General features: G+C 46.4%; 1 protein-coding gene across 1 annotated transcript in view; it reads right to left on the bottom strand.

Annotated features, from left to right (window-relative positions):
* MYO15A (myosin XVA) overlaps positions 1-18,720 on the bottom strand; it is a 1,126,038-nt gene that overhangs the window by 843,707 nt on the left and 263,611 nt on the right. Inside the window, exon 15 of the mRNA XM_085631315.1 lies at positions 7,792-7,887. Coding sequence (XP_085487441.1) covers positions 7,792-7,887 — 96 coding nt within the window. The remainder of the gene's footprint in view (positions 1-7,791; positions 7,888-18,720) is intronic.

Here is an 18,720-nt window from a genome sequence, read left to right as displayed (position 1 = left end):
TTTCAGTGCTGGCATCCTGCATGTGTTTGAGATGTGCAGGGACTGTGTTCCCCTCACACCTGCATGCTTTAATATCAGCTTTTCCCATGCAGGGGTCACATGTGGGCTGTACTATAGTCTCTGATTAATCTATCGTTGGATATGTTATTTTGTTGTATCTTGCTGCTATACTGATAGATGTCGGTACATGGCACTGTGTACCTGATCATTTCTCCCTCTTGTCTCCCATGCCTGCAGCTCAAGGTACACCAGTGTAAGGCCGTGTGGAGGGCCATTGCAGCGAAGGTGCAAGCCCTGGGGGTCTCAAACCGATGGCGCACCCACTGCCACAAGAGATGGGATGACATCAGCCGGCTGGCAAAGAATGTGGCGGAGATGACCCTGGGGCTGCTTCCTCACACTGGGCGTCTGGCATGGCGCAGCATGACACCACTAATGAGGCGCATCTTGGTGGTGACACAGCCTGAGCTGGGTGCACGTTTGAAGGAGCATCAGCAGCAAGCCAGGGGTGAGCATTTGGGGAGTCTGACTTTGGATGGGAGTGGCTGCATGTGTACAGAGTCTGTGCCAGCGCTGGCCTCTGTGATGTTGGTAGTGTGATGCTGTGGCATGTAAGTGGCTGCTGGCCTGGGTGCCTGTGGCATGCATTTGCACTACCTGTACTTACAAAGTTGATTTGGAAGCTGTGCCTTCACATTACATTCAGGTTTCTTCTGCATTGGTGTAGTCTTGGGAATCCCATGGGAGGGAACGGCAGTGTGCCCAATCTGACTGTGCGTACATCAATGCGTCCATTGCATGCGCCCATATTGGGGAGGGCTAGATATCTTACAGCAATGTGCAGCATTCTATTGTCCCCAAGGTACGACATGGTGGGTGGCATGGGATAATGTCCATTGTGGACTGTCATGTTGTAGTCTGGGTCTGTGTTGTCCCCTCCTGTTACATCCAGTTCTGTCATTGGCAACAAGTTGTGTGCCGCCATCATGTCCCTAGGTGTGCTCAGAACTAGTTGTGTGTCTGTTTGAACAGAGCCACAAGCAGGGTATTGTGCTGTGTGGTCATCACATGGCTCACTCATGCCTGAGTTTCCAGTTTCCATGCACTGCTTGAGTCTATGTAGTGAGTTGGCACGATGTGATTGCACAGGGTGGTGTGCAACATGTAGATTTGCTCAACTTTTGTCATGCATTGCTTGCATATGTTTGTTCTGTTTTTGCCACTGACCTGACCCTACATCTCTCTCTCCCATGCAGCATCACCTGTGGTTACAGAGGGACAGGAGACGGACACCAGTGGGGGTGAAACTAGCCCCACAGCTGCCCTGGAGCCCAGTGACACAGATGTCACCAGCGCATCAGAGGGGGACAGGAGTCTGCTGGAGGAGTCCCAGCCTGGGACGCAAAGCACCACATCATCCGATGCCAGCGGAGATGCATCCATGTTGGAGGGCACAGGGAACAGGGACTCTGCATCGACTTCCACCACACAGCGGCCATTACCCACCCTCCCAGTCACTTCCTCTGGTGCTGCCTGTGTCCGCCTCAGTAAGAGGGGAAGAGTGTCCTTCACCCCTGGCACCGCTGCCCCTGTCCCGCCTGCTGCCATCAGTGCTGAGTCTGTGGACCTTTTGCGTCAGCTGTGTGTAGGCCAGACAGCTCTCCTAAATGCCTTCATTGACCACAACAAGAAATTGGCCCAGGTGGTTTCTTTCATGGAGGACATACATTCCGACGTGGGTGGGCTGCACCGGACAGTCCAGGATTTGGCATCAACAGTGACGTCTGCCCTGCAACAGGCACATTCTCACAGTCCAGCTCCAGTCCCTTTGTCCACCACCCAGGCAGTGGCCACGTCTGATGATAGTGACCACGGTCCACATACATCAAAGTCACGTTATAGCACACGGAGCACACAGCAGCAGAAACCCAAGTGGTCCCGTGTGCACACACCATCCCCACAGAAGACCAAAGGCACCCCAGAGCGCAGGGAGAAAAGCCCGTCAGGCAACACCAGGGGACAATTAGCAAAGCAGCAGACCTCAGGCACACATGCCTCAGTGGCATCCCCATCCAAGGACTCTCCTGCCCCTAAGGCATCACGCAAAGATAATCGTACAGTTTCGGTGCCCACCAAGGAGGTGGTGCATGCCAAGGGTACACCTGGGAAGGGCTCAAAGGCAGTATCACCAACCACCTTGACTCCCATTCCAAGCCCAGTGAAGCAGGGGCTGGAGGGGACTGTAGGGGTGACACCTAGTAAACAGGGGAAGGGGGGCAGAGGCGAAGCAAGGTAAAGCATTCAGCTGGGTCCAGCACATCACCAGAGGGGCTGCCAGCACCTGCACCTGCTGCAGCAGTGGTGGTGGGAGTGCCTGTTGTGCCCACACCACTTCCCATTGATCCACAGTCAGTCAAGCCATTTAGGTTCCCCAAGAAGTGGAAGGGCACCCCTCCACAATCTCCCAGCCACTCCGTGACTCCCGTCTGCATGACCCCACCTCCACGAGCCACTACACCACCTGGTCCAAGCAGCCCTCCAGCTTGCCAAGACACTGATCGCTCTACCTCAGCTGCTCCGCTCTCTCCTTCTTTAAGTGTCCCGACAGTCCCCAAGGCACAGCCAGCTCCCAGTCCGCCTGACAGCCAAGTCTGAGTGGTAGTCACCCTCACACACCTGTGTCTCACACAGGAGGGCCTGTACTGCACATTGTTGCCCCCCTGACTGTGTTGCTGGCCATGGAAAGGTACAGTCGCACACATTCCCTGTGCAGCTTCTCAGGGACTCAGTCTGCACTTTGTCATGCCCACTGGCCTTGCCGTTCACTGCTGTGTTGGACCCTTCCCTGTGCAGCTTCTCATGGACATTCTCTGCACTCTGCCCTGGCCACTGGCCTCGTTGTTCACTGCTGTGTTGGACCCTTGCCTGTGTAGCTTCTCATGGACATATTCTGCACTCTGCCCTGGCCACTGGCCTTGCTGTTTTGCCCTTGCCTGTGCAGCTTCTCATGGACATACTCTGCACTCTGCCCTGGCCACTGGCCTTGTTGTTCACTGCTGTTTTGGCCTTGCCTGTGCAGCTTCTCATGGACATACTGTGCACTCTGCCCTGGCCACTGGCCTTGTTGTTCACTGCTGTTTTGCCCTTGCCTGTGCAGCTTCTCATGGACATACTCTGCACTCTGCCCTGGCCACTGGCCTTGTTGTTCACTGCTGTTTTGCCGTTGCCTGTGCAGCTTCTCATGGACATGCTCTGCATTTTGTGCCTTACTCTTCTCTTCTCATGGTGCCTATCTGTGCAATTTGTGAATAAAGACAGTTGCTCGAGTTGTCTATTTTGTCAGTGTCCTTACTGAATAAAGTTATTTTGCTGTGTGTAAATGATTTACTGTGCCACATGTTCAATGTTTGGGCTCACTTTCTCTCTTTTTTCAGTGGTGACAGGGTCTTCAGTTCTTCTTGGCCCAGATACTTGTGGTGGCAATGGTGTCAATTTCGAATGTTTAGCAGTAGTCATTTACTTGATTAGTTCAAGATGGCTCTATTGTACACATGTCAGGTTGGGGGGCACTGCCAGTACAGGGTGGGTTTCTGCACACAGTATTGCAGGCAGGCTGTCCAGGGTCATCATGTGTGTGTTCTTCCTATATGTGTGCCCAGTGGTGTATGCGTGTGGTCATCTTGTGATGGCCAGTCATCCCAGTCCCATGGCTTACTTTCAATGGGTGGTCTTGGATGGCCAGGTATTGTGCAGTGTGAAGGGGATGAGTTTGTGGGGAGTGTCACCCAGGAGTTGTGTGCCTGTTGTTCTGATTGTTCATCCCTGTGGATGTGGTTGTATGCCCATGTGTGAGTTGTACGTTGTGCACTGTGCAGTGTGTTGGTGTGTCCTTGCAGTTCTGTCTGACTCCTACTTGTTGTTTTTGTCACTTGTGAGTATGCAGAGGGTGTTACTGGCAATTCAGTTTTGTGTTTTGTTGCACATCCCTGTGTCTGGTGGCTGTTTGTGGGGTCTGTGCAGACCTGCTGCTCCACACTGCCATTGTGGTTGTGTTTTCTCATGCCTTGCTGTCCCATGGTGCCTTCTTGCCTCCAGTGTGGCATGTTGTGTGTGTTGTCATGCCATCCCCTATCTGTGCTTCAGCTTCCTTCCCACTGTGGGTCTGCACTCCCTCTCTTTGTGTATGGTACACTCCTGCCATGTCCCCTACTGACATGCAGTACACTTCACTTTGGTGTGGCCTGTCCATTTGGTTTGTATGTGTGTGTGCCTCCCCATGACTTCATTTGTGCCACTGTGCTTTGTGGTGCAGTTCTTTGTCCAGGGTCAATGTGTCACTCAGTGCATTTCCCCAATGGGCCATGAGTGATGTTTTGGTGCGGTTTGTCAGTCATGGTTGCTGCTATGCAGTTCAACTGTGTGTGCTGCCCTGTCCTGTGGTCAAGTTGTTTCCACCTTTGTGTCCCAGACGTGTGCATCTATTGGGTGTTGTGTTGGATGTATGTGTGTTGTTTGTGTTATTGCTTCACTTCCTGGGTGTGCTGTTGTCTTTATGATGTGCTGTGTGGTGCTGTGTGGGTTGCTGTTCTGTCACTGATGTCTGTGTGTGTCTGGTATGCTTGGTGTGCACACACAGCTTGTTGTGCTTGCTGTGCTGTGTGTATGTTGCCTTGTGATTGCCTGTTGTGCATCCCCTGATGTCGTGCTATGTTTGCTATGTGATTGTTCTGCCTGTGCATCTGTTGTTTGTTTGCTGTGGCTGTGTTGTTCTGTGATGGTGCACTTCTTGTGTGTGTTGTGGAATGTTGTCTGTGCATTGTTCCTGAGTGATGAGGTTGTGCACTCCTGTTGTGTCTGTGCTCCCATTGCCTTTCCCCAGTTTAGCTGCACAGGGCATGTCTGTTGTTGTTGTGGCTCTGTGTGTGTTTCAGTTGGCTTATGTGTTTGTCTGTTGTATTTGTTTCCACATTTGTGGAGGCATCCCTGTGTGTGATGTTTGTGGCTGAGCCCAGGGTGTGTGGTTGTTTGTGTGTGTATTGCCTGTCAAGTATTGCCAGCCTTCAGTGTGTTTGGCACTGGTGTTGTGTGCTGCTGGTGTGAGGGGGTACGTGTGTAGATTCTTACTGGTGTTTGTCAGTCCTGAGGTGTGTAGATGGTCCCTGTGTGTAGTGATGCTTGTGTACTCCTGTGAAGTAGTTGTATGTATGTGTGGCTGTTCCCAGTTTGACTTCAGGACCTTCCTTTCCTCCTTTCATCTTTGTGCCTATACATGGTTTGCCTTGCTGTCTCCCTGTGTGGTTGCACAGAGCTGTCTGTGGTTTAATTTCACTGACTGTGCCAGCCATGTGTTCTTTGATGGTGTGAGGGTGTTGTGCTCTGTTCCCTGTGTTGATGTGATGTACACATGCTTGTTGTGTGTCTCCATGGCCTTCCATTTGTGTGCAGCCCACTTTGGTTTCCCTATTTGTTGTGTTCCATTGCTGTTGGGATGTGGGGTGTGTATGTGTCAGTCTGTCATATGTATGTGTGACTGTGCAGGCTGTGTGTCCATTTGGATGTTGATTCCTTTATGTGTGTTCATTTGTTGCTTGTCCTCATTGCTTTTTCCCCGAGTGTGGTGTAGTGTGTGTTTCCCTGGCCCTGTACCACTGTGCTGTGTGTTGTGTGTTCCTGTGCAGCCACCCCTGCATTGTGTGTCTCCATGATTGTTTGTTGTGTGGTGCAGGGTAGGTATTGCCCTGGCTTGTTGTTGTGCATGGGGTGTACAGGGGGGGCACATGGCATGTGCCTTCATGGGGTGTGCTAGTGTGTGGGTGTGGCCCTGTGGTCTTTGTGCCCTGCCCATGCCTGGCACTGGCCCTGTCTTCTGCATTGCGCATGTATTTGCTTGTGTTTGCCGCTGCGGTGATGTGACCGGGTCATTGCTGCATGGTGGCGGTAGCTGTGTGTCCAGGATGCAGCGGGGTGACTTTGTGGCAGGTGGGTGATGTGTGGGTGCCCTTGGGGATGTGTCCCTATCCCCCCTAGGGTGTCTGATGTGGATTTGAACCCTGTGTCAGGCCATGGGTTGTGTGGTGTGTGTTGTGTTATTGCGTACCTGCGGCGGCGTCCGCGGCGGTCTATGAGTTTCTGGTGATGTAGCAGGTACAGCACCAGAAAGACATGTAGAGCTGGGTCCATCGCGGTCATGTCCGGGTGGTGTGGACCGGGACTCTGATTTTGTGCTCCGCTGTCGAGATTCCGCCGTCTCTGGTTGGGCGGTGTCTCCGCTGCGGTGTATCTGCTTGCTTGAGTCATCCTAATTTGTGGACCGGGGTGGACGTCATTCCGCACGGCGGAGGGTCTCCATTGGCTCCCACCGCCGCGGTGGCGGGCGCATTTTGATGGCGGTGCGTGTCACACCGCGGCGGTCGGGAATTGGCCTATGTTTGACCATACTAATATGGCGGGCGTGATGTCCACTGCTAGCGGGCGGAAAAAGGCATTTTTCCGCACTGCCAGCACGGCGGTGGTCCCACCGCCCTACATCCTAATGGACCCCTAAGTGTGTTTAATAGACTGGACAACTGTACTTTCCTGTTAACTTGCAATGGTGTAAAATGCACTTGGAAAAAAACAAAACTATTAACGAGTCTAACAAAATAAATCAGGCATCTTCTGCTTGCTTAGGGAGTGTTGAAAAGTGGGGATCCAGTGAAATATGAAGGTAATCTCCCTCTACATGCCATCAATCAAGCACTTCATTTACAGCTTCAGGCATGTCACTTGCAAATCATGGACATCATTCATTTAAGTCTAATTAGTTTAACTGAAGTCAACAGACCCTTCAACATTAAATGCATTAAAGTGCTTGGTGCGCAGCTCCCCTGGCTAGGTTTGACGGCTCCCCAGGGAGCCACAGTGCACAGTTTGGGAACCACTGGCTTAAAACAAGACATCAGCGTAGGGCGCATATAAGTACAGAGGTCCGTATTGTCCTTGGAATATGTTTAACTTAACCTGCTGCAGATTGTCATAACGGTGTAACTGATGAAGAATCGAGGGGTCGGGATGAGAGGCAGGAATGCTTGGTAATGGTGGCAGATTGTAGAGAGCGATGTGGGTACTTTTGCGAGGGCAGGCGGGTTGGCATACGGAGTTGTTGTAGCCATGTGGGACGGGCGGGGGAAAACTTCAGGTGAGTGTTAATGTGGGTACCCCAATTGGGGTAGTGATTATAGCATATGTGGGTAGCGCACAGTGTGTTCACGGGGGTAGATCGTCACCTCCTGCTGGAAGTGTGTGAGTAGGGTGGCCCACTGCGGGGAGAAAGGTTGTTTGCGCAGGCCTTGTATCTCTTGCTGCATTTGCATAATGCGCCCTGCCATGCATCCACTGGGCCAATCTAGCCTTCCTAATTTCTCAGACTGCTGTAAGACACCTACTTTTCTTACGGCTACTGAGTGCCGAAAGAACGTGTGTCTGTGTTTTGGAGGCTCTAATTATGTAAAGGGCCACTGCAACCAAGATGGTGGTTTTATATAATATTGAGAATTAGAGTTTTTCTTAACAACGTTTGCATTTGTTTTTAATAATGGAATTTAAGACATAATTTACTTGGTTATCAGGAGGTGCTGCATTCAATGGTAGGATCTTCCCAAAGTGGCAACATGTATTAACAACATCTATTAATTACAAGTCTTGAGGTTCATAGTTACAGATACATACATTGTCTCCCCAAAGCATTGGCAGGAAGGGATTGGTTTTCCTCAGTAACTCTTGGCACACACATTTTAATACATATGTACGCACCTGCTCCTCTTTGAAGACAATCTTGTTGAACAGGAACTGGAGATATTCATTTGCATAATTGATGCATAGCTGTTCAAAGCTATTAAACGTAAGGTCCTAAAAAGGAAAGAATAATAAACTTAAACAGACATCCCAAAGATAATTCTTTGCCATGATCGATTTCATTAACACTGTCACCGTCTCCTAGGTTGTGGACCCGCACAAATATATCTGCCCCCCGGTCACTTCTACTCAAAAGCGATTGGAGAAAAAATGCTCACGGGTGTTGGTCAAGACTTTACACTTGTGTACCCATGAAAAGTTAATGGGAGACAAAAAAATTGTCCCAGTATCCACTGTAATGAGTGACAAAATAGGCACATTACCCATTATCACCCAAGCATGCCTTTGGCTAGTGATTCCACATAGTTTGTTTTAAAATAGTAATGTCCACTGGCTTTTCTATACAACAATCAAGGACATCATTGGCCATAAATGGAAACTATAAAGGAAATTTAAAAAACATAGAGGAATTAGTCAGCATGTCAAACAACTATTTTCATTAATTGTTTGAAGCTTATTTTTCAAGATACCACCAAAACAAGTCCATTTATACTCAAGGTAATCATGTTGACGAAATTCTTGTTATTAAAATTTCATTTATTTTATTATATTGCAGTCCTCTGCAACCTCCTTAAGAGCACTAAACAGTGTGATAATTGTTTGTTAATCTTAAACATAGCAACATCCTGTCCTTCTGTTTGTTACATTTGAGACTGACATGGGCATTCTTTCCTAAAGATTTTCATAACCAAAACTTCTGCTTGTGCCTTGATTATTAAGTGAAATCCGTTGATCCAGGGCTATTGGTGTCTCCGCGATGCGAAAATGATCGCTGGGCTGTTTCTTGTCTATGACCCACAAAATAACATCTCATTGTCACACAAAACAAAGAAAATATATTTTAAACATTTGTTCCAGGTATTTTTGTGTTGTTTTAGTTGTCACATCATTTTGTGTTAGCATTGCAATGTTCCTTTTTTTTTTCTTATTTGATTCTTTTATTTGGTAGTCATTTTCACTTGAATTTTTCTCCACCTCTTTCATATCCACCCCACTTAGTGAACAGACAGTACCCACTTTTACATCTGGATGCGCAATTTAAGAAAAACTGTGAAATGGAACAAGAATAAGGTATATAGTCAGACAGGACTGGTTCCCAGGCAGAACTTCAATTTATCCTATCCTTTAAAAATATGATTATATTTGCTGTAAGTCGGCCACCTGATGCAGGTGGCCTAGAAATCTGTCTAGAATTGCTGTCCCACACACCAAAATCTGTAGTAATATATATAAATATTTCATACGAAAGTCAAAGTCAATTTCTTGCATGGGCATCCCGGCACAGAATTGAACACAGACCACCTTGGATGCGTTAAAGATTTTATTGTTGCATCTTGGTCGCCGTTACGCGTTTCGGCCGCAGCCCTGGCCTTGATCACAATTACGCGGCGGCGGAGGATTTAATCATTAAGGTAAGCACAGACATAAATAAAATACTCTTATCTTTTTCGCTTTTTCCATTACAATATTGGTTCTTTTTAAACATTATATCACTGTTACAAACAGTTGTTTTGCACTTCTTAATATAGATTAATATCAGAAGAAAGAAAGAAAAACAATATATTGCCTTTAATGTTTATGATAGTGTCTCCGAGTGTGCTTTACCATACAGCCTTTACTATGGGACAGATCAGATTGTCATGATGTTAAATTTATTTCGTATATTTCCTCCTGGGTCCACTGTCTCACAGTACTCTCTGGACATATTTTCACTCCGTGGGATTACTAATATTTACTATGGAGCTGAGCCTGCAATAGAGACAGCCATCTGTAACTGGCTCAGACTTGAAATACAAGTCCTCCCTATAAGAAATTGTGTAAATCCTCTTTCATATTTAACCCATTAGGGGATTTGGAATCGAGATTCAGGATGTACATACTTTCTAGTCTTCGTAGGGCTTTAACCCTATCACCTCCTCTGATGGTATAAAGTATTATGTCTATTACATAGTATATAATTTGAGTAACATCACTTTGATGGATCTCGGCAAGGTGCCTGGACACTGGGTAGGTTGAATCCTTGATTTTTAGGGCACGTATGTGTTGCAGTATGTGTTTGTGTACTATGTATTTCAAGTTACAGCTACACGTTAAAACATATACAGCAAACTCACTTTTGTAATTGCCTGTGATATATAGACTTAAGGGTCTTTGTCAGTTTGAATGTCATTCAGACAGCTCTATATAGAAAATCAACGGCTGGTAATTGCGTTCTACATGGATGCAGTAGCCACTCAGTGAACCTCATAAAGAGCATCCCCTACGGTCAATAAAAGTCAATAAAACACCCCAGTGGGCCCCCGGACAAGGAAAGCAGGTTATTTGCATGAAAGCCCCACTGTGAGCGCTGGTTATTAGTACTACAGGTACCAGAATGCCAGGAGAATTAAGCACACCTGTGAAGAAGCAGCGCATGCGTTTAAAAGAACCTTTGCAGCAATCGCCTTGAAACGTGTTAGGAAGGTGATTAAAATGAACTTTGGACTGTGCAAGTTTGGTGGCATTTTATTGATGGTGTTTACCATCCCGCTGTCGGCGAGCTTTCACAGCAGGGCAACCTTTTGAAGGATTTATTTTGCGGCAGCCTGGCCGCAGAGTGCTTGCCACTGCAGTTGTGTATTTCAGGGCCTGACGACGAAGGATGCTTTTCACGTCGGATTAGCAGGCACAGCGGGACTTTCATGCAAATAACCTGCTTTCCCTGTCCGGAGGCCCACTGGGGTGTTTTATTGACTTTTAATGAGTGGCAGATCGATAGAACCCACTTGGGAAATACAGCGCTGGTAATTAGGACTACAGGTACCAGCATGCCAGGAGAATTAAGCACACCTGTGAAGAAGCAGCGCATGCGTTTAAAAGTACCTTTGCAGCAATCGTCTGTTGTCTGCCGCTTTTCCTCTGATGAAGAGGCTGTGAGGCCTTGAAACGCGTTAGGAAGGTGATTAAAATGAACTTTGGACTGTTCAAGTTTGGTTGCATTTTATTAATGGTGTTTACCATCCCGCTGACGGCGAGCTCTCACAGCAGGGCAACCTTTAGATATATATATATATATATATATATATATATATATATATATATATATATATATATATATATATATATATATATTCACAGAAAAAACCATAGGTTTCAGGCACGTTATAGTTAGGAATTAGCATTTAAAAAACCTCAGAAATTCACTGAAAAAAACCATAGGTTTCAGGGGTTTTATAGTTAGCTGGACTTTTCACTTGTACAAAACCATTGAAATTCCCCCGTTATAGTTAGTTCAGCTAACTATAACTCGCGCGCCCGCAATGCACTGCTGATGACGTCACATATTACATCACTCATGACATGGTCAGTGACATCACTCATGACATCACTGATGACATCTCAAATGACATCACTGATGACATCACTGATGACATCATCCAGTGAATGTGTGTTTTTCTGAAAATTAAATATGTTTTATATATGTATATCTCAAGGTCGATGGAAGAATAAATGGGTATATAAGTGTCTAAATGGATGATTTGTTTTTGAAAAATTGATTGTGTAACTGACTGATTAAGTGTATCATAGTGAATACATGGCTTAGTGAGTAATGTTTAAATATGTAAATATCTGTATCAGTCTCTCACTTTGTGTATAAGTGGCTGCATGGGTTGGTGAGTAGCTACATGGGTGTCTATATAGGTTATTAGTTGGTTTTTTGAGTATCAGTCTGAGTGTCTGCATGGTTCGGTGGGGGGTATTACGTAGTGCATAGGTGCATGAATGAGTGACTCACTGTTTGTATGTGTTGAACACAGCATGTGTGCAGGACTGTATGGGTGGATGAGTGTGTGTATGGGTGTGTTAGTGAGTGAATGACTGTCTCAATAGTGTCTTTATGAGTAACTACATATGTTTTAAACTAGTATATGTGACTATTGGTGTATATATGTGAGTATATGTGAGAGTGAGAGATTGAAAGAGTTCCTGTATGAATAAGTATGTGTTTCTATAAGTGATTGTTTAAAAGACTAAGTATGTGTAAGTTTCCGTAGAAGTAAGTATGGTGGTGTGTGTATAACTGTATATGCAAGTAAATGTATGTTTGATTCTTTATTAGCATGAGTGACTATGTGTGTGAGTAACTCTATGGATGAGTGGCATTGTGTAACAGGATGTATAGGTGTATGAGTACATATGATGAGTGAGTACATGTATGAGTGACTGTATAGGATTGTTGGTGAATGAGTGGATGTGTATGTGGATCTTAGAATTACTGAAGAGGTTGTTGTAACTGGTATTGGTATGTCCATTGTTTTGAAAATTTTAGTCTCTATTTTTGAATGTGTGTATCAAAGGTTATATTAGGGTGAGAGGAGGTCTGCCACTCTATCACAAGGATGATGTCATCAGTGATGTCATCAGTGATGTCATTTGAGATGTCATCAGTGATGTAATATGTGACGTCATCAGCAGTGCATTGCGGGCGCGCGAGTTATAGTTAGCTGAACTAACTATAACGGGGGAATTTCAATGGTTTTGTACAAGTGAAAAGTCCAGCTAACTATAAAACCCCTGAAACCTATGGTTTTTTTCAGTGAATTTCTGAGGTTTTTTAAATGCTAATTCCTAACTATAACGTGCCTGAAACCTATGGTTTTTTCTGTGAATTTCAAAGGTTTTTTAAATGCTAATTTCTAACTATGCCTACAGAGATAGGACATGTGAAGAAAGAAGAAAAAATGCACAGAAAGAAACAAAAGAAGTGCAGAAAGAAGCAACAGAAGTCCTCAAATACGAAGATAAGTGCAGGAAGAAGGATAACGTGCAGAAAGAACAAAAAGAAGAGCAGAAAGAAGCCTTGTTGCAAAATCATCCTGTACCCTCAACTTTTTCAGACGGATACTGGTGGTAACTGAGTCTGACTAACCAGTCCTAGAGCCAGTGCTATGTTAAAAGACACTTAGAATACAGTGAAAACACCTACATACACTAGGGAACATTATGCGTTGGGGTCCCCCTGTGATTAGCATGACCTCCTCTGTAAGCCCCTAGTGTATAATAGGGCATGGGGATTAAAACTACCTCTTAAAACAGGCCACAGGGCGTTTTTGCACACGTTAACTCAGGCCCCGTCCCCTCCCTTCACCACTGTGTAAACACGCCCTGTGTCCATTTTTAGTTGGGAGATTAAGTTCATTTGAATCCTGAGGGTCCCTAGGGTCCAACTAGCCCACTAGGTACCTCCAGTAAGTGCCACAGAGCTGCGTTGCAGAGGTGTAAAAAGTGGCACGGCCTGGACCACCTCTCTGCAATGCAGCTCAGTGGCGCTTACTGGAAGCACTTGGTGGGCTAGTTAGCCCCCAGGGGCCCTCAGTATTGAAGGGAAATTATATCCCCAATTTAAAACGTGCCATAGTGCGTGTTTGCACACGTCACCTCAGGCCCCGTCCCCTCCCTTCACCACTGTGTAAACGCGCCCTGTGGCTGTTCTAAGTTGAGAGATTAAGTCCCCCTGAATCCTAAGGGTCCCTAGGGTCAAACTAGACCACTAGGTACCTCCAGTAAGCGCCACAGAGCTGCGTTGCAGAGAGGTGTAAAAAGGGGCTTGGCCTCAGAACACCTGGCTGCAGCGCAGCTCCCTGGCGCATACTGGAGATGCCTGTTGGGGGCGCGTTTGCAGAGTGCTGCACGGAGGGGGCATGGCCTCCGGCACGATGCCAGTCTTTCATTTATTTTAGTTTTTTAAGAAGGGGGGCTGTTTGGTTCCCCTTCTTATTCTAATTTATTGGCCCTGATGACCCCATCCCCCAGGGCCAGTCTCCTAATTATATTTTTTTGACCCCAATCCCCAGGGCCGGCCACTGTTTTTTATTATTTTTAAAAAATATATATTTATAGACACACCTAGGACATGCTGGACAAACCGTACGTACCTATCACCATGACGATTTGCGTGATATTCATTAAAAGGCGACTATGCATGCAATGAATCCACGTGGAATGTATTTACACCACTAGTGAAGCTCTGACATGTCTGATGCCCTACCGTGCCTAATCCTGGTAGACACCCTTGTCGTTTATTTATACAAACATGGGTAGCTATTGACGGGCACATTTAATACACATGCACACCAAGCCATTCAAAGGGGATTCGACAAAAATTCGACCAAAACTATGCAAGAAACCCCCCTCACGGTTAATAAAACACACATCCACTGCCGGATTTGTAATACTTTTTATTTTACTCTCTGGAAAGGGGACGAACATCACTTGAGAGTCACAGCGTGCTCCTGACAGAGCCCAATGCTGTGTTACACCCACCATTGCCTGCCGAGTGCCACACACCTCTGTGTTGTATTCCACTAGCTAGTGCATATGCTATGACACTCTCTAGCCCATGTGCACTGTAACACCACCCCGTGAATATGTCATGCCACACTTGTCTTCGCACGGGTTATATTGCCCCATCTAACGTGCCTTTCTCGATGCCTATGTTATAACGCACAGTGCTATGCCATACATATTACAATCTGGGATCCATATCTTTGTCACAGTGCATATGCAACGTTACACTCCCCAGCACATATTTTATATTACAACTTTAGAGACTAGTTAGGTTACACAACACTGCCCTGTGCATATTACACTCCAAGGCGCATATCGCATAGCACGCGCTAGTGCCTGTGCTATCTCGCGCTCTCCAATGAATCTGTCATTGCGCACAATGTATTGCATATTATATTTCATGCCCGGTTCATCTTATATCACACTTTTTGGTGCATAGTTTATACCATACACTATATCTAGTTTTCATTTTCAATCGTGCTCTCAGGACTATGTTCTATATAACACTGTGTTCACCTACACTTTTCACGGGCATTACATTTTGCGATAGGGGGTGGAGGGTCAGGGGGTGTTTCTGCCAAGTGAGCCCGGAGTCACAGTCACAAACGTCCTCTTCTTCCTGAATAAAAGTGAGATTATGCTGCATACTTGTTCATATTTTAAGTAGTTCGCACAGACACAATGTTTTAAAAACAATAAAGTTCCTAATACCCGCCTTCTCTAAACAGTTAGCTTGCTGCCCCATCCCCTTCCTCCCTATCCTCTGTTGTGTGAATCCATGGACTAGCCTCCTTCCTCCTGCCATGCATGGTCTGATGTGCTGCCACTGCCCTCAATTTAGTATGATGTACCAGTCCACTCCTCCTGCCCTCCATTGCCCAATTCTATGCCCCATCATTGACCTCCTGCTTAAACTCTGTGCTTAGCTTGCTGCCCCTATTCTCCTTCCCCCTGCCCTCCGATGTCTTTGTGCATGCCCCTGCTCCATCCTTTTTGCCCACCATGTCCCATGGACCTGCCACTCCTATCTACTCTGAGTGTTCTGTTGAGCTGCCACTCCCCTCCCACCTGCCTAGCATTGTCAGATGACTGTAACCTGTCCCTGCCACCTCCACCCTGCCTGTCCACATGCCATGCCCCTATCCTCTTCCTCCTGTCCTACATGGTCCATTGTACTGCCACACCCTTCTGCCCTCCCTGGTCTGTTGTGCTGCAACTGCTCCTCCTGCCTGCCCCGTGTGGTCTGTTGTGAGGTCCCTTCCCCTGAACTTTCTTGTCTGTGCACAGGTCCTGACCCTCCCTTCTATCCTCCATCGTCCTTTGTGCATGCCCCTCCACCCTCCTTCTTGCCCATCATAGCCATTGTGCTGCCACTAACCCTCCCACTTGCCATGCATGGTCTTCTGTGCTGCCATGGCCCCTCCCACCTTCCCTGTGTGGTCAGTTAGCTGCCCCTGACCCCCTCCCACCTTCCCTCCATGGTCTGTGTGTATGCCATCACAGTCTCACTGTTGCTCTTCATGGTGTGTCTTGCTTCTAGTGCCCATCCTGCCTGACCTCCATGGCTATCTTGCTGCTACTGCCCTGCCCCCTTGCCTCCAGCCCTACTCCCTCCCTCCTGGCTTGTCTGTTCCATTGTAATGCCCCTGATCCATCCCTCCTGCCCTTTATGGTCTGTTATGCTGCAGCTTTCTCTCCTGTCTGTCCATTATGGTCAGCTAGCTACCATTGCCTCTTGCCCCTCTGTTCTCTGTTGTCCATGTGCATGGTCCTGTCCCCTCCCTCTTGCTTTCTATGGATTGTTGTGCTGCACTCCCGTCCTGCATGCCCTGTGTGGTGTATTGTGCTGCTGCAAACCCTGATGCCTGCCCTGCAGAGTCAGTTTGGTGCACCTCTCCATGTCCCTCCTGTCCTCTACTATCCAAGTCCATGTCCCTATCCCATTTCCTTCCATGATCCAATGTACCATACTTGCGAACATTTTGAACTTGGTAAGAGGGAGATTTTGAAAAAAAACTGGGGTATTGATTTTCCCCTTTGAGTTACATTGAAAAAGAGGATATTGTAGACAGGAGACAGATCAAATAAAGCCCATTTGAGCTTAAAAACATTGGACGTTTCCTGGCTGAATCGGGTCTGTTGGCATGTATGGTTGTACTACCATTGCCTCTTCCTTCTGCCCACAATGGTCTATTACATTGCCACAGCCTTGAAGGAGGGTAGATTTTGTATCACAGGGGCCCCTGGCCCGTTCTGTCCACACCTGAAGTATGAGACCCTTGTCCTTGCCCTGCCAGCTGCATTTGTAGGCCGTATTAAATAGACCAGCGGGTCCTGTGTTGCTATATAATTATCCTGAGACATCCTTACCACTCAGCCAGCATAAAACCCCTGTGTAGGCCCTTCTGTTCAATATGTAGGCCTCTTTGTTAAATTGTCCATAGCTCTGCAATTTTAGTGTATAGCAGTCTGAAGGCAGGTCTGCGAGGCCTTCTGATCCAAACTAGTAGCCCCCACCCTACCCGAGTGCTCCGTGCTCGGTATCAAAGTTCAACATCCCCCTGAAGCTGTCGACATACAGTAGGCTGCATCCTGGACTGATACTTGCTTCCTGGGCAGGTTTCCCGCTTTTAAGGAAGTGGCAACCGCAGAGCGTCAAGTTAGGAGAACTGAGGAGATTTTATACATGAATATATTGAATTCCCGTACAATACCCATTATTTTCTGCTTGCTCTATGGAACTTACGATAAGCGATTGGCCTGAGAGACTGACCTTTTCACCCAGTCCATTGTCAGCATTAAGTGGGTAAATGACGAAATGTCTGGTAAAATCTGCAGACGAAGCTTTTGGGTAGCATACGTAGGTAGATGTAGCGTGCAAAGGAGCCCACAAAATGATATAAAAAGGGAGCACCCACAGATATCGACGGACTACCTCGCCGTCTGTATGTAGGTTAACAGGCAGTGCAGGTTTTCCCCAAGAGCTGGGAGCTCTTGTCTTCCTTTGCTTAAAATGTCTTGCTCTGCTTTGCTTGAAGTATCTTATTCTATTTTACCTATATGAAATGTCATGTTATGTTTAACCATTGTTCTCTTTACTTTTGCATTTAAAAGATTTTGTATTGTAATTGCAGGAATGCTTGCTCTAAGAGTAAACGTGAGTGTTCCTAGGTAACATTTTCCTTGGTGTAACTTGTTTCTCATGATGCATTTATAGATGTGTTTTCTCTCTCTCTCTGTCAGTACATTAATTGAGATACAGAGAATATTATGACAGCTGTATGATTATCTGGATTCTGTATTTTGTACTTTATGTCTCTATTCTGCGGTTTCTTTGAAGTTGCATCTTCTCATTAAACTGCCATTGTATTCTGCCTCCAATTCCATGTCTCATATGTCTGTTTTCTTCATTTTTGGAGCAAGCGTTCCTAGGCACCCCGGCTCAAATTAAGGTGCCCCTTTTGTCCCTGACTCACTCTCCTGCTCAGTTCTGTGGTGGCTCCCGGGGATCTGGGGACCGCCCCTAGCTTCCTTGACCCGTAATAGATCTTCCCTCCAACAGCCTCTCTTGCAAGTCCTGTATTGTTGGTTTGTTGCCCCTGCCCCCCTTTCCACTGCCCTCCATAGTCTGTTGTGCTTCCACGGCCCTTCCTGCCTGCTCAGTGTGGTTAAATTGTTGCCTTTGCACCCTCCTACCTGCCTTCAATTTTCAGAGTCCGTGCCCCTGGCCTCTGCCTCTCAACAGTATCCTAATGAACAACTAGATTGCTAACATTCTATATTTATTACAAAAGTGTGGAACGCCTGACATCATCTTGATGTAATCAAAACTGTAATACCTAGAGCATTTCCTTTAGAAATTACATATATGAGAGGGTCTTATTGGCATCAAAATTATGGTTAGTGCTCTAAAAGACTAAAATAAGGACATATTTTCTGAGTTTTCAAATAGCGACAAAGCACTTTTAAATTATTTGTTATCTTTATGTTTTTTTATCCAGTTGACCACTTGATTAAATGTTGCACTTAGGGGAGAGGATGTGGTGTTACTTCCAGAACTGCAGACTTTGCAACTGGGGAACCAGGTTGAAGTTTCTGCTTCAGCTCGACATTCTGTGATTCTGGTCAAATCACTTAGTCTCCCCATGTCTACAACCAAAATGAATTTGTTCTTGTGTGATGTAACCAATGCTCATGTAAAGCACTCCAATACCTGACAAGTCTGCACTATATAACACTGCAAAAACACAAAATAATAAGTGTTTTGCACACTTCTGTCATTGGGCTATATTTGGGCTACATCTGGGTGATTTTGGGCTACATTTGGGCTCTTTTGTCTCCGGTGGCCATCTTGGGAGATTTATTTGTTATGAAGTTTCCTAATTTCCTCATGTACTGCAGTCTCCTCAGTAGGAAATGCTTTCAGTTTTTTACTTTGATTCCATCATGAAGGTATTCAGATATGTCACACATTTGCCATAAATTCTGAATGTTAGCACT

Source organism: Triturus cristatus, chromosome 10 (assembly GCF_964204655.1).
Source record: "Triturus cristatus chromosome 10, aTriCri1.1, whole genome shotgun sequence".
NCBI classification, from domain to species: Eukaryota; Metazoa; Chordata; class Amphibia; order Caudata; family Salamandridae; genus Triturus; species Triturus cristatus.
The sequence above is the reverse complement of the archived record's forward strand: the minus strand, read 5'-3'. Positions and strand labels throughout refer to the sequence as shown.